Source organism: Lampetra fluviatilis, chromosome 38 (genome assembly GCF_964198595.1).
Source record: "Lampetra fluviatilis chromosome 38, kcLamFluv1.1, whole genome shotgun sequence".
NCBI classification, from domain to species: Eukaryota; Metazoa; Chordata; class Hyperoartia; order Petromyzontiformes; family Petromyzontidae; genus Lampetra; species Lampetra fluviatilis.
In genome coordinates this window covers 2,056,503-2,080,729 of record NC_136312.1, presented here as the reverse complement: position 1 = coordinate 2,080,729, position 24,227 = coordinate 2,056,503, and the positions used below count along the sequence as shown (strand labels likewise).

At 50.7% G+C, this 24,227-nt stretch overlaps 1 protein-coding gene across 1 annotated transcript in view; it reads left to right on the top strand.

Annotated features, from left to right (window-relative positions):
• The first annotated feature begins 5,646 nt into the window (after positions 1-5,646).
• Positions 5,647-24,227, top strand: part of LOC144945673 (dual specificity tyrosine-phosphorylation-regulated kinase 4-like) — a 35,647-nt gene continuing 17,066 nt past the window's right edge. The window contains exons 1-10 of the mRNA XM_078874240.1: positions 5,647-5,652; positions 6,182-6,284; positions 7,264-7,421; positions 9,037-9,173; positions 9,982-10,128; positions 12,145-12,283; positions 13,600-13,675; positions 14,058-14,230; positions 15,622-15,682; positions 16,257-16,374. Of these exons, the coding sequence (XP_078730366.1) occupies positions 5,647-5,652; positions 6,182-6,284; positions 7,264-7,421; positions 9,037-9,173; positions 9,982-10,128; positions 12,145-12,283; positions 13,600-13,675; positions 14,058-14,230; positions 15,622-15,682; positions 16,257-16,374 (1,118 nt within the window). The remainder of the gene's footprint in view (positions 5,653-6,181; positions 6,285-7,263; positions 7,422-9,036; positions 9,174-9,981; positions 10,129-12,144; positions 12,284-13,599; positions 13,676-14,057; positions 14,231-15,621; positions 15,683-16,256; positions 16,375-24,227) is intronic.

Below are 24,227 nucleotides of genomic sequence, written 5' to 3'. Positions count from 1 at the left end.
GCATATTTTAAATGCTGACTCACTTGGGGTCTAAACAATGACAGTAACAGCAACATATCAGGGCTTGCCAAGATACTTATCTAACAGTCCTTGTTTCAGTTTCATTAATACTGGTAGGAACCTTCTGGTTACACCAGCCCACAGAGGATTATTATGTCCGTCCGTTGTGCAGGGAGGGCCTGGGTGGGGACGGTGGGGAGGGGCTGGGTGGGGAGGGTGGGGAGGGGCTAGGTGGGGGGTGGGAGGGGTGGGGCTGGGTGGGGAGGGGCTGGTCACCCCGTGGTGCCCTGATAAAACTCAACGTTTAACCTACTCATGCCAGCTTGTGCTCGCCCTCACAGTCGGCCATATATGCAGAATACACCATGCTGCCGTTGACCCTGGCCATTGACCGAGCAACCCAACGTTCCTACCAGCTCCCTCCGCAGGTATGTGTTGTTTTATAACCCTGTGAGCCATGCGGATCTTGACTCGGGTGCAATAAGACAATGTAACAGTGATCATAGGAACTGTGATTCAAATTTAACAATAAACGATACACGTAACATGTACGACCAAACTTTGCAGCTGTAGTTGGCTGCATGAGTCACTCCACAACAGCAGGAGTATCAGTAGCAGAATATAAAATTTTCAATGCACCTTTAAAAATCAGCACACACTCTAATTAAAAATCAAGATCGTAGAGTTCTGCCCTTACTAGTACGGTACATTTCATTAAAGCGTGTTTAAAAAAAAGTATTTTTAAATATTACTTATTTCTATCGATGTTCCAAAATCCGATCTTTTCAAGTGGTGTTTTTTCATCTCGTGTACATTCGCTCACTTCCCAGGCGCATTTCTTTAGAACGACTCATTCTTTCAGAACTGCCTTCTGCATTTAGTTTGTTGTCCGGCCCCCGCACCTCCTCCGATTAACACGGTTGGCTATGTATGGTGGGAAAGAAGTTAAACGTACGTAAAGCACGCTTGCAACGTTTAAAGGAGTCTGCGCTTTAATCTTGTGTCTCGTAACCAATCCGTGCGTACGGTGCTGGTAAACGTCGTGTTCAACAGACGTTCACATATCGGATGTATCCGCATATACCTTGGAACCACGGCGAGTCTGATACGCACTCCCGCCCCCCCCCTACAACAGGTAGACAGACTGTGGCATAATTGTGGATTTTCAGGAGGGCCTATAATAGCACCCCATCAACATTGATTGCCATAAAGATGTCAGGAGCAGTAAACAACCTCTATGAGTGCAGTCTGACAAGGTATGATCATCAAACTGCCAGTGCCAACTGTTTCTGCTTGGTTAAAGAGTGGTGCAATTATTCCCTTTAGAATTCCAGATCATGCTCTTGGGTTAGGTTTAGTCTGACCTTAATCCAGATGCAAATGTGCACCAACTATATAGTCAGTCAGGCAGTTATTTTGGGTAACGGCCATTTAGCTAAGCATGTATTTTTCAATGGTGACCTACACTGGTCATAGCAGCAATAAACAAATGATTTTCCAAATGTGCCCCATGGTTTTCGTTGTCTGTTTACCCATGTCTGTGCACGAGATCGCCCTAAGTGTTGAGTGGGGGGGGGCAGGGGTTGTCATCGCCCGGCGAACTCTTGAGCGCGCACACGCGGTACCCAAAAACCGAACACTTTGCCAGGAGCATGGCCCAGCCAACGCGAGACTAAGTGCCGCTTGTGCAACAGAGCGGCGTGGCAGCCGGCGAAGAAGGCTTCACGAGCACTAATTACGTAATAATAATACCGTGCGGTAATAATTGTGCTCTACTAAATTTCAGAATGATGTAAAGGATGTTTTGTGGGAGTTGTTTTCTACGAGCGGCAGGATAAAGTGTGGGTTACTCCAACCTATTCCAAGGCGTCTTGCAAGCTTGGAAGAGCTCACCAAAAAATAGCCTCTAGAACAGCACTCTAGAGCTATTTCTAGCAGAGGCCCTTTCACCAGCAGTAGCACAAATAATTGCAGGGGCTGTACCATTACCTTGTATTACAGTTACCACGGTAGCAAAATGTTAACTACCTCGACTGGTATACACGAAGTCGTGGATTCGATCTCGACCCTGACATCAACATATTTGGAGTTTGCATATTCTCCCCGTGGTCGCGTGGATTTTTCTCGGGATCCCCCGGTTTTTCCCTCCACATTTAGAATATAAACATGCGTTCGGAGTATTTGTCTGCGAAAAATTTCCAAGCGATAAGTCACTTCATTTTTGCTATCATTCGTGGCCAGATCGCTTCTAAAAAAAAGCTATATAGCTCAGTGGGCCTTCCTTGGTAAATAACAAAAAAGTTTAGTAATTATTTCACGGCTATTATACGACAATCAAGCTAAGACAATGTCCCAATGTTCATGCGAGCACTGGGGCGTCACCCATCTCCATTAGTGGTAATTCCAGAGAGACTTTCCACAGGACAACCACCGATTCATTATTCCACAACACAACAGTCGTATATTTCGCAATAATCGCACACTCCGGGTGGAGTATTACAGCGATACCAGTGTTTGTCAATGGAAATTTTCCGATTTACAATAAAGTGGAATGGTGGCGCAGTGCATTCACGTACAACTGGACCTCGAAGAGTTGCTCTTCATAGCTTATGTGACGGAAGACGTTTGATACCCAGCCCGAGGTTTAACATTCGCGATGCGGCGACACCTGAGCCAGCCTTGGCTCCCCTTCATCAACCTGCAATGACCAGTGTAGTGAGGGCCTAGTCAAACAACAACCATAACAAACATGTTGTGGGGAAGCCTTCAATCAGCAGTGAATTGGACAATTATTTTGGTATGCCCCCCCCCCAACCAGACCTCAAGACTTCGCAAAAACTACCCAACACGGCAATAAGATTTTTCTTCACGTTAAATCTTTTTTTTTCTTCCCAACTTGCAACTGAATAAAAACATATCGGAATGAGAAGACAGTTTAGAACATACTGATTGTCCATGAACATTTTCAGTCGCATTTTGTTACCTAGGTCAAAGTTTATACACATTCGATTATCGATACCATCGTTCACACGTCCCTCCTGTTTAGGACGAGCCCTATGTACGACAAAATACTGCTGTGATTGACAGGATGACTTGCGTCTAGACAAATGAAGTTTCTCGTCATGCACACCGCTGTGTGGAGAATGATGTAAACGCCGAGCACACGTTTTGTACGGGAACCACGTTGGAAGGGCCATCAGATGTGACAGTGGTTCTCATTGCCACAACGTAAAATGTTAAACTCATAAACATCAAAGCAGCTGGCTCCTAGATCTCTGAAAACAACAATGCGTGTCGCCGGTCTTTGGCAACCGTGTTGTTAAAACTGTGCATGATGGTCGTGCACACTCCAAGGGTGAATAATGTTAACAAATGTATGAATTTGTATACGACTTGCCACTATGAGCGCCGGTACTAAAGAGATGTTTGTTGTAGAGACAAAGGAAGGAACGATTTATAGTAGTAGGTTTTTACCCTTTTAAACTGGTACAAAACTGACACCTTTATTCAAGGCATCATGTTTGCAATAACCACAACACAAGTAGTCAAAAAAGCAAACAAAAACAAGCAACTCTGATAATGATAATAATATGCACTGTCCTTGAAGTTGATTGGTCCACACCCGAGACGGCTTTCTTTAGAGCCTTTAGAGCCTAGTCACCATTGGTGTTGGACCAGATGACACCTGGTCCAATACCAATGGGGACTAGGCTCTAAAAAAAGCCGTCTCGGGTGTGGACCAATCAACCAATCAACTTCAAGAACAGTGCATATTATTATCATTATCAGAGTTGCTTCTTTTTGTTTGCTTTTTTGACTACTTGTGTTGTGGTTATTGCAAACATGATGCCTTGAATAAAGGTGTCAGTTTTGTACCAGTTTAAAAGGGTAAAAACCTACTATTATATTTTTCCACTGGTAAAAGAGATCTCATAGTGTAGAAGGAATGACTGTCTACGAATTGCGGTTAAAAAAGTGCATACATGGCAATTCAGATTGGTTAATTTTCCAGTGGCCGTGAGTTGCAATGAAACTATGACTTGTTACAGCAACAGTGTGTGATGGATATCAACAGTATATCTATTTTATGTTTTGCGTGACTTGTTATATCAGTGTTACAGATACAATTTTTCCAAATTCTTCCAGAAAAAATACATGGCATTTCAATAAGCTCACATCTATTGACGCACATACTGTATATGAGATAGATGCATTGCTTTGATAGTTGTTTATGCTTACCATTTTGTATGTTGAATTGTTTTCACTAGAGGAAATAATATAAACTGTAAGAATGATAATAAATTCGGTCTGCTTAATATCATTCTTCATTTATTTTTCGTAGTAAACTCATGCAACAGCATTCGTGTCAAAAGTATTCACCCGTGGTGTTATTCTAATGACCCATATGCACGAGTAGAGAAAGGCACGTATGATATGAATGGAATAATTGTACAGGCACAATTGTTTTAAAAACCACGAGCTGATTTCCCCACTCTTCATCTCAGCAATAAGAGTTAAGCAGGCGACAGTAAAGACGGCAGCTATGCCAAACTTAGACTTCAAAGTCACCGTTTCTCCACTTTCAAAGCCTCACTGAACTCTGCTCATCTCCGTTCGTTGTCCCTAGCCGGTGGTGGAAATTCCTCATTCCTATGGTGGGAATCAGAATGTCCACACGATGACTACACCGAGAGCCACAGACTCACCACACAGAGACCCACAGACTCACCTCACACAGCGCCCCGTTTCGGCATCTTCAGGCTGAGTCGACCACGAGGAGGCCCAGACAGGGTTCAGATTTTTCCCGCCATCGCCGCCATCCGCCCCGACCGGAAGCGGAAGTAGAAGCTGGGGGTGGAGGTCGCCCAAAGAGGAGGGGCGGGGGGCGGCTTCCGGAGGCGTGGTCGCGCACTGGCACGTCACTCGGAGGGCGTGGCTAAAAGGGGCGTGGTCACGTCCCTCGCGATGTGACATCACCGGTGACGTCGCAATCACCACGTGCTTCCTCAGAGTTCGAGACGGGCGTGAAGGAGACGGCTGCTTCTTAAACTTCAGCTGCTTCAGCTTCATCATCGTCGCCTTTCGAACAACTTCTGCTGAAGCCATCCGAGCGAAAAATTTGACGAGGTGAGTTTTGCGGGTTCATGGTGAGTGTGTGGGTCCGTGATGTAGGTTCGTGGTGTGTAGGTCCGTGGTGAGTGTGTGGGTCCGTGTTGTGGGTTCGTGGTGAGTGTGTGGGTCCGTGTTGTGGGTTCGTGGTGAGTGTGTGGGTCCGTGATGTGGGTTCGTGGTGAGTGTGTGGGTCCGTGTTGTGGGTTCGTGGTGAGTGTGTAGGTCCGTGTTGTGGGTTATTGGTGAGGTTGGGTCCGTGGTGCGGATGTGAGTCCATGTGAGTTTGTGGTGAGGATGTGAGTCCGTGTTGTAAGTTCGTGGTGAGGATGTGAGTCCGTGTTGTGAGTTTGTGGTGAGGATGGGGGTTCGTGGTTAGAATGGTGAGTTCCTGGTTGGGGGATGTGGGAAAGTGGTGAGGATGTGAGTCCGTGTTGTGACTCTCTACACCATCTACACCCCCCACCCACCCACAGCTTTCCACACAGAGACCTTGGGGACTGCTGCGTGAGAGAAGCCACTCTGAGTATCAACACCATGGAGGTACGCATGGGCCCCTACGCTCGATTTACAAACACCACCAGCACTCATCAACACCACCCACACTTACGAACACCACCCACACTTACGAACACCATCCTCACTTACGAACACCACCAGCACTTACTAACACTACCAGCACTTACGAACACCAATAGCACTTATGAACACCACCCATACTTTCGAACAACACCTTCACTTACGAACAACACCCTCACTTACGAACACCACCCACACTTACAAACACCACCCACACTACGAACGAGCTTCCATGAAATATATATTTGTTTAACATCGACTTACAACTCGCACTTGCGAACCGAACCGCGGAACGATCCTCCACGAGATGTAGTGAGTGTTTGTGATGCCTGTACACTACTCTGTGGCACCACAATGGCAAGATATTAACAACCTCACTTGGTTTCCAGGAGGTCGTGGGTTCGACCCCGACCGTGATGTCTACTGTTTATTTGAAGTTTGTGTGTAGAGGAGCCTACTCCAATATTGTTTTTATGTGTGTATGTGCATGTAGACGAGCCAAGCTGGAGCAAGAAGGAGGGAGGCAGTCTCTGGCAACACGTGGAGCGCGTTGTCCGCAGCCGGCACCGGCCCTATCCGCAGTAAATCGCCTCGAGGTGAGGAACAGCAGTGAGCAAAAATGGCCACGGTGAATGGGGGGAAGTCACTACCGCCATTTTTCATGGGGGACTTCACGGTGGCCATGTTGCTTAGGGGACTTTATGGCAGTCCTGTTCCATGGGAGACTTCATTGTGGCCATTTTGCATGGGGGATGTCACGGCAGCAATGTTGCATGGGGTACATCACTACGGCCATGCTGCATGGGAGACGTCACTATGGCCATGTTACATGCGGAATTTCACGGTGGCCATGATGCATGGGGGTCTTTAGGGCGGCCATGTTTAATGAGGGATGTCATGATGGTCATGCTGCATTGGGGATATCACAGCGGCCATGTTGCATGGGGGTTGTAATGGTGGCCATGTTACATGGGGGTTGTCATGGTGACCATGTTGCATGGGGGATCTCACTGTGGCCATGTTGCAAGGGGGACTTGATTGCGGCCATGTTGCATGGGGGATGTCACTTGCAGCCATGTTACATGGGGGACTTTATTACGGCCATGTTGAATGAGGGATGTCCTGATGGCCATGTTGCATGGGGGATGTCATGGAAGCCATATTGCATGTGGGTTGTCATGGTGGCCATGTTGCACGAGGGATGTCATGGCAGCCATGTTACGTGGGTATACAGTATTTGGATGCCGCTATATATTTCCACGTGATGAAGATCACAGCCACTTTGGTGGGGCCATACCTGCCAAAATAAAAATATATAGTTTAGTTTTAGTATGGGTCTCTATGGGTCGTTATGGTTCGATATGAGCATGGATCTCTGTGGGTCTATGGATCTCTGTGGGTCTCTATGGTTCGATACCAGTATGGGTTTCTGTGGGTCTGAGTGGAGTGATGAGTCTCCATGTGATGATGATTACGTCGATGACGATGTAGCTCTAGCGGGGGCCTTACTTGGCATGTAAACAAAACAGAAATAGTTAAAAGTCTAAGATGTCGCTGTTGTTGTCACGTGTGCAGCGATCCTGGATCTCTTTGGGCCTCAGCTAAGTCATCGCCAAAAGCTGGAGCTGGAGGCCATGAAACAAGTATGGTTCTTCACTGTGGACAAGGTCGGCAAACCCCGGGGCGGCAACAACAACGACAGCTACGACGACGATAACAACAACTACATCCCTGTGAGGCTCACAGAGACACCCATGGAGACCCAAAAAGACACCCACAGAGACCCACAGAGACACCCATAGAGACCCACTCCCATTGAGACCAACAGAGGCACCCAAAGAGACACCATTAAACACCCACAGAGGTTTTTGCTGGGTTAGAAGGCATGAGTATAAATGTGTAATCGTTAAACCTGCCACCACCACCAGACATAGACAGTCAGTTAGGGTTTTGTGTTACGGGTTTCTGGGGGTCTCTGTGGGTGTCTCAGGATATGTTTGGGTCTTTATTGGTCTGGGTGTCTCTGGGTCTCTGTGAAAGTGTTCAAGTTATTTTGCACCGTATGTAGTAAACTTTGGCTAATCCACTCACGACGTCGGCCGTGGTGGCCAGGAGATGTTAACGCCTTCACCTGGTATACAGGAGGTCGTGGGATCGATACCGACTCTGACGCCTGCTGTATATTTGGAGTTTGCGTCTCTATCTCTCTCCCCGTGGTTGCGTGGATTTTTCTCCGGGTCCTCCGTTTTTTCTCCTTCCACATTTAGAAACAGCGTCAACACACATTAAGAGCAATTGGCTGCTTCTGCTGTACATTTCCACACGGTGATAATGATGAGGCCCCACTTCGTTGAGCAATGATTTGTGATGGCTAGGTCGCTCTTGAGAAACAAGTGCAGCTCAGTGGTGAGGCCTTTAACAGCGTAGCAATAGCCTGTAGCCTTTATGGACATAAAACACATACTTGTGGTGAACATGCAGACAAAAACATGCTCTGATAATGTATGGCATTGCCTTTGAAACTGATTGGTCTACACCGGAGAGAGCATCCTTCTTTAGGGCCTAGTCTCACTACCAGCGTCTCACTACCCAGTGTCTCACTACCCTGTGTCTCACTACCCAGTGTCACCACCCAGTGTCTCACTACCAGTGTCTCACAACCTGTGTCTCATTACCCAGTGTCTCACCACCAGTGTCTCACTACCCAGTGTCTCACTACCAGTGTCTCACTACCCAGTGTCTCACAACCTGTGTCTCACTACCCAGTGTCTCACTACCAGTGTCTCACTACCACTATCTCACTACCCAGAGTCTCACCACCAGTGTCTCACCACCAGTGTCTCACTACCAGTGTCTCATAACCTGTGTCTCGCCACCAGTTTGTCGCCACCAGTGTCTCACTACAAAGTGTTAGATGGATAAACGCAAAAAGGCGAACAACCCCTCCAAGTTTTAACGGCATTCGGTATTCTTGGGTCTTTCGGTAAAGTCACGTAGATAGGTTCAAATAAAATAATAAAAATAACAGGAAGTTGACCGCTTGCGTTGCGATCGAAACGTCGTAGTTGTCTGTTTTTTTTTTATTTTTCTTTGAACCTATCACACGGGACTTTACCAAAAGATCCAAGAATACGAATCCCTGCAGTCACGAAAGCTTTAAGTCAAGCATTCGGCAGTTTAACGAAACATTTATACATTTCCGCGATCTAACACCCAAGCAAAAAGTAACCTCCGTAGCTGATAATGGCGGTCGTGGAAGCCCCGACTACTGCTGCAACCACCGAACGTTCGACGCTCTGATTGCGACGACTCTGACTACCGGCCTCCGCCTCCTCCTCTGCCTCCTAGGTCCGCAAGGAACAGCTCCACTACCGCTATGAGGTGCAGAAGATGATCGGCGAGGGAGGCCAGGGCCTGGTGCTGCAGTGCCTCGACCACAAAACCAAAATGCTCGTGGCCGTCAAGATGCTGTCGCTGCCCTGGAGGTGAGTCAGAGGGCCTTCCGCGGTGGCCCGCGCTCTCGAAAAATAATCATCAAATGATTGGAGGCACCGCCGTGAAACTGCCACTAACTATGGACTCGCTGACAAAATACTAACTGCCGTAAAACTGCTGCTAACTATAAACTAACAAAATCTTACTGCCATAAAACTGCTGCTAACTATAAAGTAACAGAATACTAACTGCCATAACAACTTACTGCTATGAACTAACTAAAAAGAAGCACTAACTGCCGTAAAACTGCTGCTATGAACTCACAAAATAATAACGTGCCGTAAGACTACTGCTATGAACTAAAGTTAACTAACAAAATAATAACTGCTGTACAACTATTGCTAACTATGAACTAAAATACCCATAGAGACCCAACAGAAACCCGCAGAGTAACCCACAGAGTCACACCCACAGAGACACCCAGACCCTTAGAGACCCACAGAGGCACCCAGACCCTTAGAGACCCACAGAGACACCCACAGAGACACCCAGACCCTTAGAGACCCACAGAGACACCCAGACTAATAGAGACCCTGAGAGACCCACAGAGACACCCATACCCTTAGAGACCCACAGAGGCCCACAGAAACACCCCGACCCACAGATATCTACAGTTACCCACAGAGACCCCCACAGAGTTACCCACAGAGACACCCACAGAGTCACCCACAGAGACCCCCACAGAGACACCCACAGAGACACCCATAGAGACCCCCACAGAGACACCCACAGAGACACCCATCGAGTCACCCACAGAGTCACCGTTGATTTCGTGGCCTTCCCCCTCCCGCTGCGCAGCTCCTCGACGGCGGCCCGCCAGAGGACGGAGCTGGAGGTGGCCAATGAGCTGCAGGGCAAGGCCAGCGATGAGCGCTACGGAGTCATCCGGGTCTTGGACACGTTCCAATTCCGCGGACACAATTGCCTCGTCGTCGAGCTCTTGAAGTACGCGAACCTCCCCTTCCCACCCACGTGCGTGTGCGTGTCCATTGCTCCGCTCGATAGTTGATTTATTTCGGAATAAATATTTATTTAACATATGATCAAGCAACTAGATTGATCGATTTATCACATTTATTGATTGAGTTTCACACGCAGGGCTTTCGCGACCAATATCATCCATAATAGAGGTATTTTTGGTTAGATTAAGTAAATATATAAATGTTGTGTCGTTAAACCCGCCACCACCCAACATAGCCAACTAGTAAGGGTTGTCATGCAAACAGAACGTGCCAATTCGTTACTAGTACAGCACTATTGTGTAGTGTCGTGTAAAGTGTAGTAGTGTATAGTAGTGTATAGTGTAGTAGAAAGTGTGGTGTATAGTAGTGTATAGTAGTGTATAGTGTAGTGTATAGTAGTGTATAGTGTAGTAGAAAGTGTAGTGTATAGTAGTGTATAGTGTAGTGTATAGTGTAGTAGAAAGTGTAGTGTATAGTAGTGTAGTGTATAGTAGTGTATAGTAGTGTATTGTGTAGTGTACAGTGTAATGGAAAGTGTAGTGTATAGTAGTGTATAGTAGTGTATAGTGTAGTATAATGGTACAGCACAACAGTGTGTTGGAGAGCCAAGCCACAACATTTACAATCTCTGAGTATGATGTTTCGCCAGTAATTACAACTGGCTTCATCAGGCGACAGCCACATTTTGTGGAGAATTCCACCTGTTTCGTTCCTTATATAGAGGCACAGATGTGGTGATCAGGCTTCTGTGCTCTTGCGCAAAGTGGGGGGGGGGAGGGGGGATTAATTTTCTAATTTGTTCCCAAATTGCTTTTTTTAATACCTTTCATAATTACCTTATTTTTGCAGTTTATTTAATGAGTTTAAAGATAGTTAACAATTCATCAAAATGTCTCGCCTCTTTAAATCAGTTAATTTAATCGAATACGTAACTTATTTAATTACTATTTTGATAATTAATTTATGCAATAATTAATCTGACAATTTTACAATCACAATTTGTTTGGCAATCGAGTCTCCAAAGCTCTGGGAAGTCGAGCAGCACGCGTCCACGTGGCCCGCATGGGTCAAGCAGCTCAACATGGGCGAACCGCTGCGTTATCGACAATCGCAGAACACCGTGGCGACAAATCAGACGCAGGAAGTCCCCCGGGTTGCGGAAGACGCGACTCACGGAAATGCTCCCCATGAATCACACATTAATTTTTTTCATGAGAATCTACATAGAAATAAAACGGAAATGTGTGGATATGTGTGTCTGTTCGAAATGTTTTGCATACTTCCCAACATGCAAAAAACTTGAAATTTGGCACGTAGGTAGCTTCCGTACTGTACACAATGTAAAAAGTATAAAAATAGACTTTTGTATTTTGGGGGGGGGGGGGGGGGAATAATGGATATAATCTATTGCACGGCAGTGAGCGGTGACGTCACATCTGTGGACTAAACTATTAATTTCCGTGCGAAGAACGGGAACACCTGCTAGTAAAATATATTAATGATACGATATTAATAGGTGAATAATGAAAAAACTCTAATTAACAATAATATGCCAATTAAATGACGGAAAAAATGATAAGATAAGGAAATTATAATGAAATAATACGAATATATTGCTAATTAAAATTATAATACAAATTTATATTAAGAAATATTTATCATAAAATAATAATAAATAGAATACATTTATTGTTAAATTGTGATATGATAGTAATAAAATGATAGTAATGAAATAATAAAAGGGAATAACATAACCATGGTGAAATTATATTAAAATCATAATGAAGTTATTATCACAAAATATTCAGTTCCTTTGGCGCTAGTGCGGCGCGGCGAGGCCGCGGATGAATACCGCGGAGCGACGAGGCGTTTCATGACCCCTCTCCCCCCAAAACTAACCAAGTGGCACAAGTCGGTTTGGGGTCCGGGTCGTGGGTCGCCGAGCGGACGTCATCGGAACGGGAAAGGGGTTTTAACGTCGTCGTCGTTGTCGTGCCAGGAAGAGCCTCTACGACGTCATGAGCAAAGGGAGCATCGGGCGAATCTACGTGAGGCGGTTGAGGGAGCACACCAGGGCCATCCTCGACTTCCTGTTGTACGCCAAGGGGCGGGGCATCGTCCACGCGGACATCAAGCCGGTGAGCGGAGCGGGCGCGGTGGTCACGCCCTCTCATCGGTGCGCTCGGTTAGCTGGCGCGGAGGCAGGCCGGCCATGGTTGATCGCGGGGTCGATGCGCTGGCTCGTCAATCTACTGTGACTCTGCCACCTCCTCCTTCCAGATAGAGGTAGCAGGTTGACGGTAGGCAGCTGTGGCTAGGAGATGTTAACTACCTCGCCTGGTATACAGGGGGTCGTGGGTTCGATCTCGACCCTGACGCCTGCTGTATATTTGGAGTTTGCGTATCTCTCGCTCCCCGTGGTGGTCATGTGGATTTTCCTCCAAGCCCTCCGGTTTTTCCCTCTACGTTCAGAATCAACATGACCACGCGTTTAGAGTATTTGACCGCTGCTGTAACCTTTCCGCATGATGATATTGATATCGGCCCACGTTGTTGAGCTATCGTTTGTGATGGCCAGGGAGCTTCTGACAAAACAGCTGCACAGCAGCTCAGAGTGGGGCCTTACACCTAGTAAAGTAAAACATAGATTAGTTTTAGTCTGTGTCTCTCGAAGTCTGTGTGGGTCTCTGAGTATGGGTCTCTCTATGTCTGTGTGGGTCTCTATGAGTATGGATCTCTGTTGGTCTTTGTGGGTCTCTATGAGTATGGGTCTCTGTGGGTCTGTATGAGTCTCTATGAGTATGGGTCTCTGTGGGTCTGTGTGAGTCTTTTTGAGTATGGGTCTCTGTTGGTATTTGTGAGTCTCTATGAGTATGTGTCTCTATGAGTATGTGGGTCTCTATGTCTGTGTGGGTCTCTGAGTATGGGTCTCTGTGGGTCTGTATGGGTCTCTATGAGTATGTGGGTCTCTATGAGTATGTGGGTCTCTATGTCTGTGTGGGTCTCTGTGGGTCTGTATGGGTCTCTATGAGTATGGGTCTCTATGGGCTTGTTGAAACACGTGTCTAGAGTGTTTGGCTGCTGCTATATATGTCCACGCAATTATGATGATGATGATGCTGATGATGCTGATGATGATGATGCTGATGATGATGCTGATGATGATGATGCTGACGATGATATCAGCCCCTTGGTTGAGCTGCTGTCATTACGTGATGGCCGGGTCGTTTCCGATAAAAGACCTACACAGCAGCTCAGCGGGGCCTTACACCCTGGTAGTAAAATACAACTTTGAACGGGTCTCAGGCACGTCGCCCGTGTCGCAAGTCGGGGGGGGAGGCTGCCCGTATGGTTGTCAATACGTCACTTTGCGTGATCGACCCACTGCTGGCTGGACACTCTCGCCGTAACCTCAGAGCGTGGAATTCCTTCTCTGTCTCTCCCCTTTGTCCAGGACAACATTCTGCTCACCGCGACCGGCAAAGTTAGGGTCACCGACTTCGGGTGCAGCTTTTACCTGAAGCATAAAAGTGAGTGGCCTTGCGTGCATGCGTGGAGTTTTTTTTGGGGGGGGGGATTAGATGGCGTCAATTTAAACGCAACCGGCCGGCGAGGTTCAGCGTCACGTATACAGGACGCGCCAATTCGCCACTTGCACAGCACTAACCGGTGTGCTGGAGATGTAAAAACCCACTACGATGTTTACAATTAGAGCATTTACAGCTGAGCATCATCATCAGGCAGGCAGCCAGAGTACGCGGTCCAACCCAATAACTCGCCTCCGCCATGAAATATCGGTCGCAGAAGCCGACTACGCGTTTAGCCGACAAAAAAAGAAACCTGTTCCCCCCACGTCGCTGTTGACGGAGGGACTACTTCATATTCATCGTCGTTGTTGTTGTTGCTGTGCAGCCAAAAACGTGGGTGGGACGTTGCCCTACATGGCCCCGGAGCTGCTGCTGGGCTACGATGTCACCTCCGCTGTGGACATGTGGGGCCTGGGCTGTACCTTGGCCGAAATGGCCACCGGCAAGGTGCTCTTCGATTCACCTGCCATCGAAGAACACCTGCCCTGCTGCATTGAGGTACGGGCGGTGGGTGGGTGGGTGGGTACGGTGGGTATAGTGGGTGGGTATGGTGGGTGGGCGGGCAGGTGTATATGGGTATGGGTCTCTGTGGGTCTGCACAGAGACCCATACTCATAGAGACCCATACAGACCCACAGAAACCCATACTCATAGAGTTTGATTCCCTCTCACGGCCCCAAACACCAGAGAGGAATATCTGAACTGGTCCAGGGCCTCTTATAGGTCGACTAAGCCTCAAGCGAGTACAGTAGAACATCTGGTCACGACCATAATTCGTTCCATAACTTTGGTCGCAACCCGATTTGGTCGTGACTCGAACCTAATTTCCCCATTGGATTGTATGTAAATACGATTAATCCGTTCCAGACGCCTACGAATTGTACATAAATATTGTTTTTTAAAGATTTTTAAGCACAAAAATAGTTAATAATGCCGTAGAATTCACAGTGTAATAGTAAACTAAATGTAAAAACATTGAATAACACTGAGAAAACCTTGAACAACAGGGAAAACTAACATTGCTGCGTCAAGGTTTAGAATCGTTCAACAAGATGATTGTTTCGTCTGCTACATCAGTCGGTCGATTCTGAGAGAGAGAATATTCGCACGAGAAATTCATGTTTCTATTGAAAGTAAGTTAACAGTAATATTTGCGTACAGTATTGTTTGTGGAAGCATTCACCGTAATATCGTATGAACGTTTACTTCACCGCATCATCGTATGAATGATGTGAGAAGACATTAACGGGTTCTTACGTGAGCGATTTACGTACTCAGCGCTTTCGCTCTCTAAATTACGGCTTGAAAGATGGGGGAGGGGTATGACTACACTCACAAAATTAATATCTTACTACGAATTTTATATAACAATAGTTACATACATAACTGTTACGCTTTGTGTAATTCAACAAAAAATGGCGCGGAAGGGGAAATCGGCCGTGGCCGTGTTTGATCGCCACCCGAGTATGTGTTCGTTACCAGATTCAAAAATGTTGTGGATTTTTTGGTCGGAACCCGATTTGGTCGTGGTCAGAAGCGTTCGTGACCAGAGGTTCTACTGTACCTGATGTAGCAGTGTGTAGTAAACATTTCCACTGGGGGAGACAAAGGTGGCTGGGCTTGGCGCTGGGCACCCACCCCCTCGTGTGCCGTTCCGGCCTTCATAGGTGCTGCTCGCTGCTAACAGCACTTGCCCCAGCAATGAGATGAGACTAATAAGGAGAGGGGGGGATTGTTGTCTTTGTACACAGTTCCGGCCTCCACAGGCGCTGCCTCCGCCACGACTCACCGCTGACATGCAGTATTTGCCCCAATGGGTCCGCTGAGGCGACACCAGCTGTAACCCCCTCTCCCCTCCTCCTTTTGTCTTCGTCCGAAACCATGCGCAGATCCTGGGCATGCCCCCGAAAAAGATGGTGGACGACGCCCCAAAAAGGATACTTTTCTTTGGTGAGTCGAGGGGCTCGGGCAGGCTGGCGCAAGCGACGTAACCCATTCCGTTTTATTAGGTGGGGTGGCAGTGAGGCTCTTATAGGGTTATTTTGTGGGGGGGGCTGGGGGCGGCTCTGATTATCTTTGGGGTGGTGGGTGGGGTGGGGTTTTGGGCTCTCAGTAGCAGGCGTTCGGAAGCATAGGTGGGTGGGTGAGTGAGTGGGTGGGTGAGTGGGTGGGTAAGTGGGTGGGTGAGTGAGTGAATAGGTGGGTGAGTGAGTGGTTGGGAAGGTGAGTAGGTAGGTGAGTGAGTGGGTGGGTGAGTAGGTAGGTGAGTGAGTGGGTGGGTGGGTGAGTGAGTGGGTAGGTGGGTAAGTGCGTATGTGGGTGAGTGGGTCGGTGTGAGGGTAGGTGGGTAAGTGGGCAGGTGAGTGGTTGGATGGGTGTGTAGGGTGGTTAGGTAGGTTGGTTGGTAGTATGTAGGTGGTTCGGTGAGTGGGTATGTAGGTGGATAGGTAGGTGGGTAGGTAAGTGGATGAGCAGGTATGTGGGCGACGTGGTGTTTGGTGACTCTGCGTGCGTCTCTCTGCAGACTCTGAGGGCCTCCCCAAAAACCTGTCCAAGCAGCGGCCACCAGGAAGCCTCCCCCTGCACCGCGCGCTGCAGGGCCACCACCCTCAGCTGGTGGACTTCGTCAGCCGCTGCCTGCAGTACGAACAACACTCACCCCTCGCTCACCCCCACTCACTCACCCCCACTCACCACCACATACCTGTCAACACCTTATCAGTGCCCTACCTTACAACAGACCCAACTCAGATATTGTCGGTTACTCCGTGCCCCTTATAAATCTTAACGTTCATCCTGCAAAGTCCCATCACAAGGGACAAACACAAACAAATAGACACAAATTATTATTTTTACCCAGAATTGAAACGGCTGCACTCCGTACGGATCTGAAAACTCAATTTCCGTGTACAAGAATATGGAATAATCCGTACGGGTTGACAGCTCTGCCACCCACTCACTACCCACCACCACTCCCTCCCACCATCTCCATCCCCCCCCTCTCCCCACTCTTCCCCCACCTCCCACCCTGTCAAATCATCTCACCATGCCCTTCTCACCACGTGTAAGTCTCCCCCCCACCCCTCCCCTGCCTCCCTCCCCGTGCGTCTCCCAACAGATGGGATCCGAATCTCCGGATGACGCCTGAGCAGGCGCTGGCTCACAGCTGGCTCCAAACCACCACCACCCGGGCCACCACCAGCAGGGCCACCACCAGTAGGGCCACCCCCACCACCACCCGGGCCACCACCACCACCGCCAGCGAGGCCACCTCCACTACCATCCGGGCTACCACCACCACCGCCACCATCCAGGCCACCACCACCACCCGGGCCATCCCCACCACCGCCACCATCCGGGCCATCCCCACCACCGCCACCATCCGGGCCATCCCCACCTCCACTACCATCCGGGCTACCACCACCACCGCCACCATCCGGGCCATACCCACCAACACCACCATCCGGGCCACCACCACCACCCGGGCCATCCCCACCACCACCACCATCCGAGCCACCACCACCACCATCTTGGTCCCCACCCCCACCCGGGCCACCACCACCAGCTGGGCCACCCCCACCACCGCCACCACCACTCCCATCATCTACAATCGGCCCATCAACTGGGCCACCACCACCATCCGGGCCACCACCACCAGCTGGGCCGACACCACCAGCTGGGCCACCACCACCATCAGCAGCAGCGGCGGTGGCACCACTCCTGTCCAAGGCTCTGCAGCTGCTCAGCCGCGGTGAGCCTCTCTCTGTGTACCTCGCCTGGTACGCAGGAGGTCATGGGTTCGATCCAGACCCTGATTAGATGTTAACTACCTCGCCTGGTATGCAGGAGGTTGTGGTTTCGATCCCGACCCTGATGAATGTTAACTACCTCGCCTGGTACGGAGGAGGTTGTGGGTTCGATACTGATGAGATGTTAACCACCTCGCTGGTACACAGGAGGTAGTGGATTCGATCCTGATGAGATGATAACTACCTCGCCTGGTAAACAGGAGGTCGTGGGCTTGATCCCGACCCTGACGATGCCTGTGCTGCTGTATATTTGCATTTTGCGTTTCTGTCCCCGTGGTGGTCACCGCGTGGATTCTTCTCAGGGTCCTGCAGATTTTCCCCTCCACGTTTAGAATCGGCGTCACGCACTTCGAGTAATTGACTCCCGCTATGAATGTCCACGCGATGAAGATGATGATGATGTTATCAGCCCACTTGATTCAGCTATCAGCTGAGATGGCCAAGTGGCTTCTGCTCTATGTGGGTCTATAGGTCACTGTGGGTCTATGGGTCTCTGTGGGTCTGATGATGACGATAACGATGATCATGACGACGATGATGATGTTGACGATGATGACGACGACGATGACGACGACGATGGTGATGACGACGACGATGATAACGATGTTGATGATGATGACGACGATGATGATGACGATGTTGATGATGATGACGATGATGATGATGATGACGATGATGACGATGATGTGCTGCTGTGGTGCTGCTGCCTCTCTCTCCACAGAGCGGAGCCGGAGGAGAAGCTCCTATCGCCATCGTCGTCATCGCCATCGTCGTCATCGTTGCTCACCCAGACCTTTGGAGAGAGGACGGAGGTGGTGGAGGTGGTGGAGACGCAGGAGGAGGATGACGACAACGAGGAGGAGGATAAAGAGGAGAAGGAGGAAGAGGAGGAGGAGGGGGAGAGGGAGCGAGGGGTCCTGGCGCGTGTGGGCAGGGCGCTCCGCTCACTCCGCTCGCTGCTCAGCCGCCTGCTGCTCTGTGGTGGGCGGCCCACGGCAGAGTAGCGGAGTGGACCCACACTCACCACCCACACTCACCACACTCCCCACCCACACTCCCCACCCACACTCACCACCCACACTCACCACACTCCCCACCCACACTCCCCACCCACACTCACCACTCACACTCACCACCCACACTCACCACACTCCCCACCCACACTCACCTGCCACACTCACTACCCACACTCACCACCCACACTCACCACCCACACTCACCACCCACACTCACCACCCACACTCACCACCCACACTCTCCACACTCCCCACCCACACTCATCTCCCACACTCACCACCCACACTCATCACACTCCCCACCCACACTTACCACCCACACTCACCACCCATACTCACCACCCACACTCACCACACTCACCACCCACACTCACCACCCACACTCACCACATTCACTCACCACTCACACTCACCACCCACACTCACCACACTCCCCACCCACACTCACCACCCACACTCACCACCCACACTCACCACACTCACCACCCACACTCACCTGCCACACTCACTACCCACACTCACCACCCACACTCACCACCCACACTCACCACACCTCACTCACCACCCACACTCACCACACTCACCACCCACACTCACCACACTCACTCACCACCCATACTCACCACCCACACTCACCACCCACACTCACCACACTCACTCACCACCCACACTCACCACCCATACTCACCACACTCACTCACTACACCACACTCACCACACACACCACCTACACTCACCACCCACACTCAAAACTCACACTCATCACCCACACTCACCACACTCACTCAACTCATTCACCACCCACACTCACCACACTCACTCACCACCCACACTCACCACACTATACTCACCACCCACACTCACCACACTCACCACCCACACTCACCACACAACACTACCACCCTCACTCACCACCCACACTCACCACCCACACTCACCACACCTCACTCACCACCCACACTCACCACACTCACCACACTCACCACCCACACTCACCACACTCACTCACCACCCATACTCACCACCCACACTTACCACCCACACTCACCACACCACACTCACCACCCACACTCACCACCCACACTCATTACACTCACTCACCACCCACACTCATCACCCACACTCACTACACTCACCACCCACACTCACCACCCCACACTCACCACCCACACTCACCACCCACACTCACCACACTCACCACCCACACTCACCAACCACACTCACCACACTCCCCACCCACACTCATACTCCCCACCCACACTCACCAACCACACTCACCACACTCACCACCCATACTCACCACCCACACACACCACCCACACTCACCACACTCCCTACCCACACTAATCACCCACACTCACCACACTCACCATCCACACTCACCCGCCACAATCACTACCCACACTCAACACCCACACTCACCACCCACACTCACCACCCACACTCACCACACCACACTCACCACACACACCACCTACACTCACCACCCACACTCACCACTCACACTCACCACCCACACTTACCACACTCACTCAACACACTCACCACCCACACTCACCACACTCACTCACCACCCACACTCACCACACCACACTCACCACCCACACTCACCACGCTCACCACCCACCCACACTCACCACACCATACTACCACCCACATTCACCACCCACACACACCACTCTCACCACCCTCACCACCCACACTCATCACACTCACCACCCACACTCACCACCCACACTCACCATCCAAACTCGCCACACCTCACTCACCACCGACACTCACCACACTCACTACACTCACCACCCAGACTCGCCACACTCACTCACCACCCATACTCACCACCCACACTCACCATCCACACTCACCACACTCACTCACCACCCACACTCACCACCCACAATCACCACACTCACCATCCACACTCACCAAACTAACTCACCACACCACACTCACCACCTACACTCACCACCCACACTCACCACTCACACTCACCACCCACACTCACCACACTCACTCAACACACTCACCACCCACACTCACCACACTCACTAACCACCTACACTCACCATACCACACTCACCACCCACACTCACCACCCACAATCACCACCCACACTCACCACACCTCACTCACCACCCACACCACACTCACCACACTCACCACCCAAACTCACCACACTCACTCACCACCCATACTCACCACACTCACTCACCACCCACACTCACCACACTCACCACCCACACTCACCACCCACACTCACTACACTCACTCACCACACTCACCACCCACACTCATTACACTCACCACCCACACTCACCACACCACACTCACCAAACTCACTCACCACCCACACTCACCACCCACACTCACCAGTCACACTCACCACCCACACTCGCCACCCACACTCACCACCCACACTCACCACCCACACTCACCACCCACACTTACCACACTCACTCAACACACTCACCACCCACACTCACCACAATTCACCACCCACACTCACCACACCACACTACCACCCACACTCACCACCCACACTCACCACACTCACCACCCACACTCATCACACTCACCACCCACACTCACCACCCACACTCACCATCCACACTCACCACACTCACCACCCACACTCACCACCCACACTCACCACCCACACTCACCACCCACACTCACCACCCACACTCACCACACTCACTCAACACACTCACCACCCACACTCACCACACTCACCACCCACACTCACCACACTACCACCCACACTCACCACCCACACTCACTACCCACACTCACCACCCACAATCACCACCCACACTCACCACACCTCACTCACCACCCACACTCACTACCCACACTCACCACCCACACTCACCATACTCACTCACCACCCATACTCACCTCCCACACTCACCACACTCATTCACCACCCACACTCACCACCCACACTCACCACACTCACCACCCACACTCACCACACCACACTCACCACCCACACTCACCACCCACACTCACTACACTCACTCACCACCCACACTCACCACCCACACTCACCACCCACACTCACCACACTCACTCAACACACTCACCACCCACACTCACCACCCACACTCACCACCCACACTCACCACCCACACTCACCACACTCACTCAACACACTCACCACCCACACTCACCACACTCACCACCCACACTCACCACACTACCACCCACACTCACCACCCACACTCACTACCCACACTCACCACCCACAATCACTACCCACACTCACCACACCTCACTCACCACCCACACTCACCACACTCACCACCCACACTCACCATACTCACTCACCACCCATACTCACCTCCCACACTCACCACACTCATTCACCACCCACACTCACCACCCACACTCACCACACTCACCACCCACACTCACCACACCACACTCACCACCCACACTCACCACCCACACTCACTACACTCACTCACCACCCACACTCACCACCCACACTCACCACCCACACTCACCACACTCACTCAACACACTCACCACCCACACTCACCACCCACACTCACCACACTCACTCAACACACTCACCACCCACACTCACCACACTCACCACCCACACTCACCACACTACCACCCACACTCACCACCCACACTCACCACCCACACTCACCACACCTCACTCACCACCCACACTCACCACACTCACCACCCACACTCACCATACTCACTCACCACCCATACTCACCTCCCACACTCACCACACTCATTGACCACCCACACTCACCACCCACACTCACCACACTCACCACCCACACTCACCACCCACACTCACCACACCACACTCACCACCCACACTCACCACCCACACTCACTACACTCACTCACCACCCACACTCAATACACTCACTCACCACCCACAATCACCACCCACACTCACCACACCTCACTCACCACCCACACCACAGTCACCACACTCACCACCCACACTCACCACACTCACTCAACACACTCACCACCCACACTCACCACACTCACCACCCACACTCACCACACTACCACCCACACTCACCACCCACACTCACTACCCACACTCACCACTCACAATCACCACCCACACTCACCACCCACACTCACCACACTCACCACCCACACTCACCACACCACACTCACCACACCACACTCACCACCCACACTCACCACCCACACTCACTACACTCACTCACCACCCACACTCACCACCCACACTCACTACACTCACTCACCACCCACAATCACCACCCACACTCACCACACCTCACTCACCACCCACACCACACTCACCACACTCACTCACCACCCATACTCACCACCCACACTCACCACACTCACTCACCAGCCACACTCACCACCCACCCTCACCACACTCACCACCCACCCTCACCACACCACACTCACCACCCACACTCACCACCCACACTCACTACACTCACTCACCACCCACACTCACCACACTCACCACCCACACTCACTACACCACACTACCACCCACACTCACCACCCACACTCACCACCCAAACTCACCACACTCACCACCCACACTCATCACACTCATCACCCACACTCACCACCCACACTTACCACCCACACTCACAACACCTCACTCACCACCCACACTCACCACACTCACCACACTCACCACCCACACTCACCAGCCACACACACCACCCACACTCACCACCGACACTCACCACACTCACTCACCACCAATACTCACCACCCACACTCACCAGCCACGCTCACCACACTCACTCAACACTCACACTCACCACCCAAACTGACCACACTCACCACCCACACTCACCACCCACACTCACTACACTCACTCACCACCCACACTCACCACCCACACTCACTACACTCACCACCCACACTCACCACACTCACTCACCACCCAAACACACCACCCACACTCACCACACTCACCACACCACACTCACCACCCACACTCACCACCCACACTCACCAGCCACACTCACCACCCACACTCACCACCCACAATCATCAGCCACACTCACCAGCCACACTCACCACCCACACTGACCACCCACACTCACCAGCCACACTCACCACCCACACTCACCACCCACACTCACCACCCACACTCACCACACTCACCACCCACACTCACCAGCCACACTCACCACCCACACTCACCACCCACACTCACCACACTCACCACACTCACCACCCACACTCACCACCCACACTCACCAGTCACACTCACCACACCACACTCACCACCCACACTCACCACACTCACCACCCACACTCACCACCCACACTCACCAGCCACACTCACCACACCACACTCACCACCCACACTCACCAGCCACACTCACCACACTCACCACTCACACTCACCTGCCTAGCCACTTGCGCGTGTGAAGAGTTAGGATAGAGATAAGAAAAAGTTATAATGTAATAATGTGTACATATACATCTAGACCATTGTTTGTTTATCGATTGTTGTTGTTAATAAATAAGCGGATTTAACAGATCGTTGCAATTGTGTTTGTTGTGGCGAGTTGCTGCAGTCTGGGGTCTCAGGTGACTTGGGTCCAGATGTTGACTACCTTGCCTGGTACACAGGAGGTCGTGGGTTCAATTCCGACCCTGATGAGATGTTAACTACCTCGCCTA